At 40.9% G+C, this 15825-nt stretch overlaps 1 protein-coding gene across 1 annotated transcript in view; it reads left to right on the top strand.

Annotated features, from left to right (window-relative positions):
• Positions 1-2360: 2360 nt before the first annotated feature.
• The window catches only part of PKD2 (polycystin 2, transient receptor potential cation channel), a 32259-nt gene continuing 18794 nt past the window's right edge, over positions 2361-15825 (top strand). Inside the window, exons 1-2 of the mRNA XM_070949197.1 lie at positions 2361-2877; positions 13756-13866. Coding sequence (XP_070805298.1) covers positions 2361-2877; positions 13756-13866 — 628 coding nt within the window. The remainder of the gene's footprint in view (positions 2878-13755; positions 13867-15825) is intronic.

Below are 15825 nucleotides of genomic sequence, written 5' to 3'. Positions count from 1 at the left end.
AGATAGATAGATAGATAATGAGACAGATATATATGATTAGATGGATGGATGGATGGATGGATGGATGGATGGATGGATGGATGGATAGATGGATGGATGGATGGACAGATGGACAGACAGATGGATGGACAGACACCATAGATAGAAAGTTAGATAGAGAGTCTTGGTAGTACAGGGGTTTAAGGCACCCTGTTATTAAGCTGGTTATTAAGACCAGCTGCCTGCAATTACTGCAGGGTTCGAATCTCGCCAAGGCTCAAGGTTGACTCAGCCTTCCATCCTTTCTAAGGTAGGTGAAATGAGGACCCAGTTTGTGGGGGCAATAAGCTAACTTTGTATAAATATACAAAAGGATGAAGGCTATTGCTGAGCACATTGTAAGCCGCCCTGAGTCTTCGGAGAAGGGCGGCATATAAATCAATTTTTTTTTAAAAAAGATAGATAGATAGATAGATAGATAGATAGATAGATAGATAGATAGATAGATAGATAGATATTAGACAGACAGACACTGTAGATAGATGATAGATAGATAATGAGACAGAGATATATGATTAGATAGATAGATAGATAGATAAATAGATAGATGGGCAGACAGACGATGGATGAATGGATGGACGGATGGAAGATTGATGGTAGATAGCTATAGCTATAGCTATATAGATATAAAATCTTTCCTCCCAAGTTCTAATCAGGGCGACTTTGCTTAGCATTTGGAGCACAGCCAAGATCAGGTAAATGCTTTGTTACACAAAAGAATACAGGTAGTCCTCAATTTACAATCTTTTGTTTAAGGACTGTTAAAAAGGCACTGGAAAAAGTGACCGTTTTTCACACTTACGACCCCTGCAGCATCCCCACAGTCACATGATCGAAATTCATACGCTTGGCAACTCACTCATATTTATGACAGTTGCAATGTGACTTTTGTGACCTTCTTGCAAGGTCACAAAACTTGCAAGTTGCAAGTTGCAATTGTGACTTTTGTGACCTTCTTGACAAGCAAAATCAGCAGGGAAGCCCAGATTCACTCACCCACCATGTTGTTACTAACTTGACACATGCAATGATTCCCTTAACAACTGTGGCAAGAAAGGTTGTAAAACGAGGCAAAACTCACTTAACCAAAACATTTCACTTAGCAACATCAATGTTGGACTCAATTGTGGTCATAACACTGAGGACTATTTTGTACTGTGTCCAGATCATCAGCTTCTCCCTGATAATCCATTGGCCCTTCTAATCTTTCCATATTCACACCCCACCCCACGGAGGGCTTTAAAGCCGCAGTGGCGCAGTGGTTAAAGTGCAGTACTGCAGGCTACTTCTGCGGATCACCTGCTGCCAGGAGTTTGGCAGTTCGAATCTCACCAGGCTCAAGGTTAACTCATCCTTCAATCCTTCCGAGGTCGGTAAAATGAGGACCCAGATTGTTGAGGGCAAGAGGCTGACTCTGTAAACCGCTTAGAGAGGGCGATAAAGCCCTGTGAAGTGGTATTTAAGTCTAAGTGCTATTGCTATATACACCAAGATAAATTCTTTGTGTGTCCAATCACACTTGGCCAATAAAAAAAAATATATCCTATCCTATCCTATCCTATTCTATTCATCTCTACTCTATTCTATTCTATCCTATCCTATCCTTTTCCTTTTCTTTTCTTTTTTTCTTTTTTCTTCTCGTTTTCTCTTCTCTATTCTATCCCTATTCCTATTGCTATCTTTTCTTTTCTTTTTTCTTTTCTTCTTTTTCTTTTCTTTTCTTTTCTTCTTTTTTCCTTTCCTTTCCTTTCCTTTCCTTTCCTTTCCTTTCCTTTCCTTTCCTTTCCTTTCCTTTCCTTTCCTTTCCTTTCCTTTCCTCCCCTCCCCTCCCCTCCTCTCCTCTCCTCTCCTCTCCTCTCTATTCCTATTCTATTCTATTCTATTCTATTCTATTCTATTCTATTCTATTCTATTCTATTCTATTCAGCCCTCTCAGATCCAGCCTCCGGCCACCTTTAGGGGCTGAATCCTTCAACCAGCAATCCGTGCGCCCGTCTCTCTCTCTCTCTCTCTCACTCTCTCTCTCTTTCCCTCCATCCATCCTTGGAAATCACTCCAAGGAAACTCGGGGAGGATTTTCCTCCCTGGGAAAATGGACTCAGAGAACCCACTTCCATCGCAAAGGAAGCCCGATGAGCTCGGGAGCTTCTTTCCCCCTTCGGCCCGTCCGAGGAGGCCGTTGGCTCCGCCAACCTGGCTGCCGAGGCTCTGTGGGCGGGGATGGAGAGGAAAAGGGGGCGACGGCGCTGACTTCCCGCCCCGTTTCCTCAGCGGGGCTGCGGGGAAAGTTTCTTGAGGCGGCGGGGCTTGCAAAGGGGACAATGGCGGGCGCGGGGGGCGGCGGCGGCGGCGGCGGCCGCGCTGGACTTTGTCCCCCGGGCGGCCTTGAGCAGCTGGAACTGGGGCAGCTCGGACAGCCTCCTGGCTCGCCTTCGCCGCCGCTTTCCTCTTGCTCGAGGCAGGCCTGGAGCCGGGACAACCCGGTTTTTGAACCCGAGGAGGAAGACCCGGCCAGGGTGGCGACGGCTATAGCCGGGCCGGTGTTGAGGATGGACGTGGAGTGGGGCCGGGGCGAAGCGGCCTCGCCGACGCCCGGCGCTCGAAGCGGAGACGCCGCGCAAGGGAGGCAGCGGCGGCGCAGGCGGAGGGGCGATGAGGAAGAGGAGGAGGAGGAGGAGGAAGAAGACGGAGGGGAACGGGGCCATCCCTTCCCCGCGGGCGCAGGAGCGGGAGACGCCCTGCCCGCGCGCTTCGCTCCCGAAGAGGGCAACGGCGAGGCCGCGGAGCCCCCGCCGCACCGGATCGCTTGGGCCAAAGGGTTGGCGAGCCGACTGCGAGGTGAGTGAGCGGCCGCCTGGCTCAGCCTCGCTTCCCCGCCTTCCGCCGGCTTGCTTGTCCCCTCCTGGGAGGAAGGGCAGCCCCTTGGAGGTGCATCTACCTGTGCATCTTACCTGTCTTGCCACATCCAACTCGCCACGGGACAATTCGCTATGGACAATTCGGGACAATAGTTACTTAATATCGAAGAAATGGTAGAATAGAATAGAATAGAATAGAATAGAATAGAATAGAATAGAATAGAATAGAATAGAATAGAATAGAATAGAATATGTGGAATGGAATAGGAATAGCATAGAATAGAATAGAATAGAATAGAATAGAATAGAATAGAATAGAATAGAATAGAATAGAATAGAATAGAATAGACTATGTGGAATGGAATAGGAATAGCATAGCATAGCATAGCATAGCATAGCATAGCATAGCATAGCATAGCATAGAATAGAATAGAATAGAATAGAATAGAATAGAATAGAATAGAATAGAATTTTTTATTGGCCAAGTGTGATTGGACACACAAGGAATTTGTCTTGGTGCATACGCTCTCAGTGTACATAAAGGAAAAGATACCTTCATCAAGAATCATAAAATAGACTCGTTATAAGAAAGGATTGCAAAAGGAAGGGACAACACGAAGTGCGGATGACAAAAAAAATGAAAACATTTCTTTTGAATTATTTTAAAGAATCAATTAAAATTGTTGAATTGGCCTGCGGCAGGTTTTCCCACAGCGAATTGGCCCTGGCAAATTGTCCCGTGCCGAGTTAGCTCTGGCGGAAGGCAAGTGGCCATGGCAAAGTTGGCCATACTGAGTTGTCCCATTCCGTCTACCTGTGGCTGCCAGCAGGACTGGGACCTGGAAGGGGCAGAGCAAAGCTTAAAAATGTAGAGCGGGATGGGAGACCACCAGGAAAGCCCGGGGTTGTAGATTAGTTAAACTGAGAACTACCATGTTTCCCCGAAAATAAGACCCTGTCTTATATTTTTTTGAACCCCGAAGTAAGTGCCTGGCCTTATTTTCGGGGAAGTCTTATTATTTTGGGGCACGTGGAGGAAACCAGAGGAAATGGTGGGGACTGGCTGTGCATGCGTTTAAATATTTTCAGGGAAGGCTTATTTTCAGGGGGAGGGGCTTATTTTAGCACACGCACTCAAAAGCCCAATTGGGCTCATTATCAGGGGATGTCTTATTTTTGGGAAAACGGGGTAAAAAAAAAAGAAAAGATTCCAGAAGGCAATAGCCAACAACTTCCATAATGTTTAACGAAACAACTGCACAGGCTCAAAAAGCATTGAATTGTAGTTATAAAGAGGGAGGGGTTACGGTGTATTTTCTGCACTACTGTTAATTTCAAGGGTTTTTTTTTTTCATGTATTAACTTGCAGTTTAATAATTGTTATCTGAATTTTATTCCTTTGGTGGGTGGCTCAACTTTTTCCAAATTAATATCCTTCAATATGGGTTTGATGTTGACTTTAAATTGCAGTCTCTCTGTGTTAATAGGGACGCGGTGGCTTAGTGGCTAAGATGCTGAGCTTGTCGATCGGAAGGTCGGCAGTTCAGCGGTTCAAATCCCTAATGCCACATAACGGGGGGAGCTCCCATTACTTGTCCCAGCTTCTGCCAACCTAGAAGTTCGAAAGCATATAAAAAATGCAAGTAGAAAAATAGGGACCACCTTGGTGGGAAGGTAACAGCGTTCCGTGCGCCTTTGGCATTTAGTCATGCCGGCCACATGACCACGGAGACATCTTTGGACAGTGCTGGGTCTTTGGCTTTGAAATGGAGATGAGCACTGCCCCCTAGAGTCGGGAACGGCTAGCACATATGTGAAAGGGGAACCTTTACCTTTACTGTGTGTGTTTTAATTGGAGAAAGAATAGTTGTGAATAAAAAGTTTGGGGCTTTCTTTATAGCCCCAAATATAATGTACCTAGATGTTCTCATTTTGGACTTAAGAATATCTGGATAGTCTCATGACAAAAAATACAGTGTCTATATAGCCTTTGACTGGGTGAAATGGTGTATCATAAAACAAAACTTTTTCAACCCAAATACCATTAATGGGCTACTGGACAAAAATTAATTAAAGAAGCTTTTGTGGATTATTATACTAAATTATATGCCAAAGAAGAGGTGCAGAATGGACTTATAGAAAAATATTTAAAGGATAAGAGAGTTACAAAAATTACTGATCAACAAAAGGAAAGAATGAATTATCCTATAACAGAGGAGGAGATAATAGCAGCAATTAAGCAGCTAAAAACAGCCAAAGCTCCTGGCACGGATGGTTTGACTGCAGTGTATTACAAAACTTTACAAGCTGAAATGGTGGAACAACTTAGAGATTTATTTTGCAATATTCAACAAGGGGGTAAAATACCCCCATCTTGGACAACTGCTTATATATCTCTGATACCAAAGGAACAAGTTGGTCCTAAAAAACCAGAGAACTACAGACCAATATCTCTTTTGAACACAGACTATAAAATTTATGCGAAGGTATTAGCCAACAGGTTGATGCCAGTAATCCAAAAAGTAATTCATGAGGACCAAGCGGGATTTATTGAGGGCAGATATATGAAGGATAATGTAAGGCAAGTAATAGACTTATTGGAATATCTTGATAAGAATAAACAGATTTCTGCAGTGCTGGTTTTTTTGGATGCGGAGAAAGCCTTTGATAGAGTGGATTGGAACTTTCTACTAAAGACTTTAAAAAAGATGGGCTTTGGGGACCAATTTATACAGTCGATCTCAGCAATTTATCAAGAGCAAAAAGCACAGATTATTATTAATGGAAGTTTGACGACAGAGTTTAAAATTGAAAAAGGAACAAGACAGGGATGTCCGTTGTCCCCACTTTTATTTATATTAACATTGGAAGTCTTGCTAAATACAATACGGGACTCAAAAATTTTGAAAGGTATAGTGATAAGGCAAGAGGATTATAGAATAAAGGCATTTGCAGATGATCTGGTTGTTACCCTATCACAACCAATGGAATCAATAATCCTGATGAACGACATTATACAAGACTATGGTAGAGTTTCAGGTTTTAAACTGAACTCAAAAAAGACTAAAATGATAGTTAAGAATATGACACAAGATCGTAAACACGAGCTTGAAAGGAGGGCAGGTTTTGAAATTGTACCTAAGGTAAAATATCTTGGAATTCAGGTTGCAGAATCAAATATGAAATTGTTTCAAAATAATTATGAGGTGTTGTGGCGAGAGGTTCAGAAAGACATGGAGACTTGGAAAAAGCTGCAACTGTCTTTACTTGGAAGAATAGCAGCAGTTAAGATGAATATTTTGCCAAGATTTCTGTTTTTGTTCCAAATGATTCCGGTGCTTAAAAGTGATAAACAACTGAAAGTCTGGCAGTCTGGTGTGAATAAGTTTGTCTGGAACGAGAAAAAGCCGAGAGTGAAATTGAAAATTATGCAAGATGTTCCAGAAAGAGGAGGCCTTAAACTCCCAAACCTACAGTTATATTATGATGCAGCAGCTTTAACTTTAACAAGTGACTGGTTTGGAAATAAAAAGGCTGGAATATTGAATGCAGAAAGTTTTGATCTTGAATTTGGATGGCATGCTTACTTATTCTATGAAAATAAAGTGGATAAAGTATTTAAAAGTCATATACTTAGAGACTCCCTGATGAAAGTTTGGAAGAAGCACCGACTCAAATGGGATTATAAAATACCGCTATGGCTGGATCTTGGTCATACCTTGTGGAATACAAATATAATGTCACTCGGGGGGTTTTTATATAAAGAGGTTCTTTTTACAGATGCGGGCAGATGGCAGCTGAAGACATTGCAGACACTGTTGGACGAAGGGATTAATTTAACCTGGTTACAATATAATCAATTACAAATGAGATGGAAAGAGGACCAAAAAACTGGTATTATGTTGCATGAGGAAGAATTGGTTAGACATATAAGAGAGAAAGGTCCAATGCATATTAAAAGGCTTTATAATGTTTTGTTAGAAAGAGATTCAGAAACGGAATTAGTTAAAGATTGTATGATTAAGTGGGCACAGAATTTTGAAGAACCAGTGATGCTGGAAACTTGGGAAAAAATTTGGGTTCAGAATGTTAAATTTACACAGTCGCAAAACCTGAGAGAAAATTTTTATAAAATGTTTTATAGATGGCATTTAGATCCTAAAAAGTTGTCATGTATGTACCCTAATGTTCAGCCAAAATGTTGGAGATGCGAATGTTTGGATGCTACGTATTATCATGTATGGTGGACCTGTAGGAAAGTTAAGGCTTTTTGGATAAAAATTTGGTGGGTCATGCAGAATGTTTTGAAGAAAAAAATTCAATTTTCTCCACAATTGTTTTTATTGGGTATAGTTAAGGGTTTTACACGGGGTGAAATAAAACTAATATTGTATATGATAACAGCAGCAAGATTGTTGATAGGTAAATACTGGAAGAATGAAGCTTTGCCTACTATCGAGGAATGGACTTTGAAGATGGCCAGTTTTGCAGAGATGGCGAAGATCTCAGCGTATTTAAAAGATTGTTCACAAGAGACTTATGAATGGGAATGGAAAAGGTGGATAGAATATGTTCAGAACAAATACCAAACTAGAAAGTATCAAATAGCTTTTATTTGAAAATAATGTATTAGAAATATTTTAATGTAAAGAGACAAAGAGGAAAAATTATATAGGGGGAGGGATGGGTTCAGGTTTATTTATTAGTGTTATTAGTTATGAGTATGTAATAGGGAAGTCTGGGGGGGGAGGGTTAGGGAGGGTTAGGGAGGATGGGAAGTTTGGGGAGGGTGGTGGGGGGGTGAAAAAAGGGGTGAAAATGTAATTGTAAAACTTTTGCAATAAAAAAAAAAAAGAATATCTGGATAGTCTCATGACAAAAAATACAGTGTCTATATAGCCTTTGACTGGGTGAAATGGTGTATCATAAAACAAAACTTTTTCAACCCAAATACCATTAATGGGCTACTGGACAGAACGCATCCAAAATCTGGAACCCATGACTCCTGTGGAATTGCGATTTGGCAAATTTTATAAAGCACTGTATGACATAAACATTGTTACAAAGCTTTTATGATATAATACAAAATGTTATAAAACATTTCCTGTGGTCAACTGCTGATCTTTAACAGTAACACATTTACAGAGGAACGTGGGCTACTTTCAAGGCAGATTCATCTCTGAATATCTATTTAAATTTTTAAGAACTTTTCAAGTACAGTTAGTCCTTGATTTACAGCAGTTTGTTTAGAGACGGTTCAAAGTTACCACAGCACTGAAAAAAGTGGCTCGTGGCCATTTTTCACACTTACGACAGCTGCAACATCCTGGTGGTCACATGATCAGAATTCAGATGCTTGGTAAGTGATTCATATATGCAGTATCCCGGGATCATGTGATCACTTTTTGGGGACCTGACAAGCAAAGTCGATGAGGAAACCAGATTCATTTAACAACCATGTTACTAACTTAACATCTGCAGTGATTCAGTTAACAACTGTGGCAAGAAAGGTTGCAAAATGGGGCAAAACTCACTTAATAAATGTTTCACGTAGCAAGAGAAATTTTTGCATTCAATTGTGGTCATAGGTTGAGGACCACTTGTACCAGGGGTGAAATCCAGCAGGTTCTGACAGGCTCTGGAGAACCAGTAGCGGAAATTTTGAGCAGTTCGGAGAACCAGTAGTGGAAATTTTGAGTAGTTCAGAGGAACCGGCAAATACCACCTCTGGCTAGCCCCAGAGTAGGGTGGGAATGGAGATTTTTCAGTATCCTTCCCCTGGAGTGGGGAGGGAATGGGGATTTTGCAGTATCCTTTCCCTGGAGTGGGATGGGAATGGAGATTTTGCAATATCTTTCCCCTGCCACACCCACCAAGCCACACCCACAGAACCGGTAGTAAAAAAATCTGGATTTCACCACTGTCCTGTACCTGCCATTGTTGAAAGCATTGGTAAGGACATATCTCTGAAACAATGACCCAAGAAGTCACTGATTGTCTAGTTTTACTATTATAGTTAAAATATTCCTGAATACTCACCCTGACTATCTATCTAAATTTAAAAGACATCGATGGAACCTAGCAGTTTTTATAAAAATAAAGTAGGTTATGCAAGTTTATTCAGTTATAATGTGGAACTAGACATAGAAGAGCAATCACTGTCACTATTTTAAACTCTGTGTGTGTGTGTGCTTGAAAACCTGATTTTTTTTTTCTGAAATCACATTTTTCTTCTGAATTCAGACTTGTTACTGTGCTGCAGATGTGGGCATTCAGACAATATTACATAATTTGCCAAATTCACTGCAATTTATTTGCATGCTTTGAGGCCTATCCCCATCTGCTCCCAAGCAAAGTACAAACCTTGAAAACATCTTTCTGCTTATCTCTTTGACATTCTTTCACCCTGACTCTAGGCCAAGGGTGTCAAACTCGCCATGTGACATTGTCGTCACGTGATGTTTCGTGATGTTTTCCCATTCACGGAGCTGGGGTAGGTGTGGCCTGCACGTAACGCATCCGGCCCGTGTACCGCCAGTTTGACATCCTTGCTGTAGGCCCTGAGAAGGGCAAGCTGAGGTGGTCTCCAGCTGTAGGAGCGAAAATGTTTACAAAATTAAATGTCGTAAGGAAAAGCTTTGGCCCTTCAGTAAAATTAGTCTTTGTAACTGTCCTAGAAAATATGAAGCTTTTATTTTGCGCACCACACAAAATTCATAGGCTGCCTATTTTTTAAGCCTGTCTAAGAGCTGTGCTTATTTTTTCCAGAAATAAAATACTTTTTTTGCCAAGCGTTGCAAACTCCAATCCACTCAGAGTGTATTTCAAACTTTCTGTTGCTCGGCCAACCAGCTTTTGCTCATTTGTTCCAGTTCAGGATAACCATCTAACTAGCTGCAAATTCCAGAAGAGTAGCCAGATTAATCTGTAGAAGTAAAAAATACAAACATAATTGCAGCTACTTTCAGTTTGTACTATAAGCAGGGGTTTTTTTGTATCCCATTCCTTTTCACATAATATTATTTGTTTGTAACTTACTTATATACAGGATGGTTCACAGAACAGAAGACAGAAAGTCCTGCTACAAGTAGCATATATTTTAAAAGTTAATTTTAAAAAAAAACCACAAGTGATAATTATTTGAGACAGATTTTAACAGCTAAAAGAGCTAAACTATAGTTGCAAGCTTACTTATTGGGCATAATATATCTTAAGTTATACCCTTTTTCTTGCATTGCAATTCCTTCTGTGGATAGCTCATGCTGTTATTTTTAGTAACATGCCTTTGGTATGATGAAATGAGCACATTTTGTACAACTACTGTTTTGATCTACAAAACTGATTTGATGCATTGTTTTTGGCAACATCTATCATTCAGTTCTTATGTGGGAAGCCAGCCCCGCTCCTAGAAGAATGAAATATTTTGAGGAATATTAAAAAAGGCAGGATATTATATTTCTCTAAATGAGAAATGGAGAAACATGTTTTTTTTAGAGGCAGGAAGCAGACTCAGTCTTTCTAAATAGCCCCCAGCAGATATTTTGTGCCCATTAAGGAAGATTGAGCCAGCCTATTCAAAAACCAGCCCCAGTCTCCCTGTCCCCAAGCAAAAACTGAGGAGGCAGCTTTTAGAAGTGCAGATTTGGTAATCCATTCAAGACAGGTTATTTTGAAACAAAGGCAAAATGGTAGGATTAGAAGCAACCCCCCACCCAACAGCCAACACAGGATGAAAGTCTTTAGACACAATAAGAATTGCCTAACTCCCTTTCAGAACACGAGCCCCTTCATTGCATAACCCCCAGAGCAGTCCAAACTTCAACCAAATTAGCTCAGACAAACACCCAGGATTTGCATTTCCTTTTTGCCTATAGAGCCAGCTATGATCCCTACATAACCCCTACATGACCCACATAGGAATCTGACAACAGCCAATAGAATATCAAAGGACAGGTTCTTGCACAGGAACAGGAAGCTCAAATACAAAGCCCAAAGAAGTTATTTTTTTAAAAAAACCATCAACTCCATTTTATCAGCTGCCCAGAATCACACATGATTGGTGGTTCTGTTTCATCAATAAACCATCTTTCCAACCAGCCTCCATGTTGTTTCCAGCTTCTTTCTCCCAACTTGGAACTGCACCAGATGGATATTTCTTCAAAAACAGTTATTTTATGGTCCACTGTTACAGGGAAAGGATTGATCTTCATTGTCGGTCTAATTCAAAAGTGATATGATTTAACATAGTTTGCTTTTTAAAAAGTGGGAAATATGTAGAGTACTTTCATTTCAGAGATGGGTTTCAGCAGGTTCTGACCAGTTCTGGAGAACCGGTAGCGGAAATTTTGAGTAGTTCGGAGAACCGGTAGTAAAAATTCTGACTGGCCCCACCCCCATCTATTTTCTGCCTCCCAAGTCCCAGATGATCGGGAAGAAATGGAGATTTTGCAGTATCCTTCCCCTGGAATGGGATGGGAATGGAGATTTTACAGTATCCTTTTCCTGCCACGCCCACCAAGCCACGCCACGCCCACCAAGTCACACCCACAGAACCGGTAGTAAAAAAATTTGAAACCCACCGTTTCATTTGCACTATAACTTGACACATCTGTTCAGATACTAAAAGAAATCCCTGAATTTTAAGTAGAGGTTGGCAATCTGATCATCTCTAGAAATTTTCGATTGCAATCCCTCACCATTAGCCAGAACTGGTAGCAGTTGAGAGCAAAACCTGTTCTAATTTTTTTTCCTATTGTTCAAGTGGGCAGTAATAGGTACTATGCAAACTTCTACAAAACTTTCTGTTAATTTAGCTTTTGCAAGGGTCCCTATTTCTCTGGCAAATACATTTTACAATTTCTAATATGTAATTATGTACATATAAGTGTATGTGTAAGAGATTACAATATCTTGCCTTCTTCATCCTGATATCAGTTGAAAGAGGACTTCCATTTTAATCAGCTTTGTAAAAAATTTAATGAATTTTATAGTTTATAATTAACTTTATAGTTCTTTTTGTTACTTTGCTGCTGTTTTGAGCCTTCTGGTCTGGCTGGCTTCCAAAAGAGGCTGAGTAACTCTTTTGGCCTATTTGGGATGTTTAAAATCTTTAAATCCTTTTGGATGATTTCTTATAGAGCATGTTGTAGAAGAATCTTTGCAATAAACTGCATTTGCGGAGTAATGCTTTTTAAAACATCAATTTAGCAATGTTTGTAAATAGTGCACCAGCATTGCAATGTATTTATATGCTGTCGCCATTGGTATCATTGTTATTGTATTGGTCCTGAGAGAAAAGTTGTTAACTACTACTAAGACAGAGATAAACTTACTTCCTTACCTAGAATCATGTGTTGTTCCACTAAATTTGTATATGTGTTTCTCAGATTATTATTATTATATTATTTTTTCCCTACAAAAGCTATTTCCATATCTTCTAGTAAAAATTGCACAAAGTGCATTTTGCTGGCCACATTCTAACTTGGTTAGTCTTATTGGCGGTTACTGTTCTTCTGCTTGAACGATCTTAGCAGTGCTCAGAACTGCAGTGATGTAATATTGATGCAAATGATATACAGCCTTAAAACCACATTTGAGCCCAAAAGTGCCATTGCTAAACAAGACAGTTGTTAAGTGAATTTTGCCCCATTTTACGACCTTCTTGCCACAGTTAAGTGAATCTTGTGGTTGGTAAGTGAATTTTGCCCCATTTTACGACCGTTCTTGCCACAGTTGTTAAGTGAATCCTGTAGTTGTTAAGTTAATAACATGGTTGTTAAATGAATCTGGCTTCCCCATTGACTTTGCTTGTCAGAAGGTTGCAAAAAGGGATCCCATGAACCTGGGATACTTCAACCATCATAAATATGAACCAGTTGCCAAGTGCCTGAATTTTGGTCATCTGGCCAAATGGATCCTGCAATGGTTGTAAATGTGAAAAGTCGTCATAAGTCAATTTTTTTGTGCCGTTGTATCTTTAAACATTCCCTAAACAAATGGTTGTAAGTTGAGGACTACTTGTAATCAGTTATCGCATGTTAGGTAGCAATCTTTCACCCCTGTCTAGTTCTTTTCCTTGTTGTTCTGGTTAGTAGGTATAACTTATTGAACTAATATAAAGTAGTGAGGGCGAACCTTTTTGGCACCGAGTGCCCAAACTGGAACATGTGTGCACACTGGAGCCCCGGAAACTCAAAAACCGCCTGGTCTTCCGGTTTCCAGCGTGCACTGGCCAGCTGGTCTTCACACATGCCGAAGCATCAGGGTTGGATTCTACTTACCTTTACTATTGGTTCACAGCAGGGCCGCGCGCACATGCTCGCTTCACTCGCATGCATGCGCACTCTTCTGCACATGCGCAGAAGCGTTTTGATTATGTCGGTGGGCGGAGCCTCCCGCCGGTTTTACTACTGGTTCTATAGAACCGATGCAAACCGGGAGCAACCCACCACTGGCGCACATGCATGCCAGCCAGCTGATCTTTGCACACGCCGGAGCCCCGGAAACCCCAAGACCAGGTGGCCAGCGCCACATGCACACCAGCCAGCAGGTTTCGGGTTTCCAGGGCTCTGGCATGCGCAAAGACCAGTTGGTTGGTGTGCATGCCAGAAACCAGAAGAGCAGCTGGCAATGATGCGCATGCCCACAGAGAGGGCTCTGCGTGCCACCTCTGGCACACGTGCCATAGGTTCACCATCAGGGATATAAAGTCAGTCTTGTACTAATCTTGTAAGGTGGAAGTAAATGTCCAAGCTTATACATCAGACTAAACAACAGCAAACCATGACTAGCTTCTACAGATGCCTTTAATATATCAGTACATTATATTTATTATGGATTCCTGGTTATTCTTTTTAAGGTCTGTGGGGTACTCGGCTCATGGAAGAAACTACAACTCGAGAGAAATACTTGAAAAGTGTTTTGCGTGAGCTAATAACATATTTGATTTTTCTTGTGGTCCTATCAGTCTGTAAGTAGTCTTTGCTGATATTTTAATGTGATGGTAAATTGATATTTCATATATAATGGAATAGCGTTCCGAACGATTTCTTCATTCAAGGCCAGAATTATTGCTAATCCAGTCAAATTTGATGTTCTGAAAACTGCTAATTCATATATGCTATAATAACATCCAAAACCTGTTCGTATTGCTGTAGATTGATTCAAGTACAGGGGTTTAGTGCACCCTGTTATTAACACAGCTGCCTACAATTTCTGCTGGTTTGAATCTCTCCAAGGCTCAAGGTTGACTCAGCCTTCCATCCTTTCTAAGGTAGGTGAAATGAGGACCCAGTTTGTGGGGGCAATAAGCTGACTTTGTATAAAATATACAAAAGAATGAAGGCTATTGCTTAACACATTGTAAGCCGCCCTGAGTCTCCGGAGAAGGGCGGCATATAAATCAAATTAAAAAAAAAAAAAAAGATCTAGAGAAAATAGTCTTAAGAAATCATTTTGGTAAATCTAAAAGTATGTTACAATTTCAGTCTATAATTTAAAAATAAGAAGAGAAAATGTATACTCCGAGATTTTACAAAATCAGCTGCAGTGGATATATCAATTTTGTAGAATTCTACTGCCATAAAACAATGAATGCCATACTATTAGTTTTACAAGGTAGACCAGATCAGGAAACAGACACCTCCACACCCACCAAAAATATTACTTTTTATATGCTATAACAAGGGTGTCAAACTCGCAGGCCGCAGGTCGGATGCGTCATGTGCTGGCCCCGCCCCCACCCAGTTTAGCGAAGGGGGAAAAGTCCCGATACGTCATATGATGCTGCCATAGCGACGCGAGTTTGACACTCCTGAGCTATAATGTTAGAATCTGGAAAATCTGTTAGCCTTTCTCCTTCCTTCCTTCTGTCTGTCTATACCAAAGAGTCTCAAATTGACATAATCTTGAGTTTTCTTCTCATGTGTTCCTGTTTTCCTGGGTTACCTTCATGTTTGCCCAGCAGCTACTGCATATTTTCTTCAAGGCTATTTCCATAGTCCTCTACACTTATTGTATTCAAGTTATATTTCTTACAAAAGCCAGCTGTTGTGGGCCAATCATTTCCAGCACCACAATTCGAAAGCACGATTTTCCCAGTTTAACATTTTTATTAAGTTATAAGATTAAAATACAAAATACAAAACTAAATAGGAAGACAAAGGGGGGAGGGAAAGGGGGAGAAAAAATTGAGCAGAAACTGGGAAAAAGAAAAGAAGAAACATTGACTCCCGACTCCCTCCATTGCAATAAAATAATAGCATTAGCATCAAACCACAACTTTTTGTTTTTCCATCATAATATAAACTAGCCATTTCTATAAAAACATATCAATCTAATCAGTAAAACCCAAAATCAAAGTTTCATTTTTTTCCCACTTCAAGCACAAAGTTCAGAAGCAGTCTCCATGTGGAAACAAAGGTATTTATATTCCAGGGGTGTCAAATTCAAGGCCTGCGGACCGGATCCAGCCTGCGAGGTGCTTAGATTTGGCCCGCGGGCCACCCAGGAAACAGTGAAGGAACGGGCTGTGGTGCCTCTGCCAGTGAAAACGGAGATTGGGGAGGGCTGCAATAGGCTGTCGCGGCTGAAAATAGAGCTCGGAAGCCAGTTTTCACTGGCAGAGAATTCAGGCCACCACAGGCGCCACAAGCTGCCCACACCATCCCTGGCCACGCCCCCTCAGCCCCCCCTCCCGAGGTCAAACACAACCCTGATGTGGCCCTAATTGAAATCAAGTTTGACACCCCTGTTATTTTCTTTCCTTTAACCAAAATGGTCAATTTAGCCATTTCTGCCAACTCCACCCAATTCAAAAGCATGATGAGGTGTGTGTATTGATGATATTAAAAGAGCTATTCTCTCTTTAATTATGGGATTTTTTTTTATTTGTCCCTTTGAGTCAATCTTGACTCTTGACAATTACATG

This window comes from Pituophis catenifer, unplaced genomic scaffold (genome assembly GCF_029215685.1).
Source record: "Pituophis catenifer annectens isolate HBS135680 unplaced genomic scaffold, rPitCat1.0.hap2 SCAF_8, whole genome shotgun sequence".
NCBI lineage: Eukaryota > Metazoa > Chordata > Lepidosauria > Squamata > Colubridae > Pituophis > Pituophis catenifer.
Note: the sequence above shows the minus strand (reverse complement) of the source record. Positions and strands in the feature narration are given on the sequence as shown.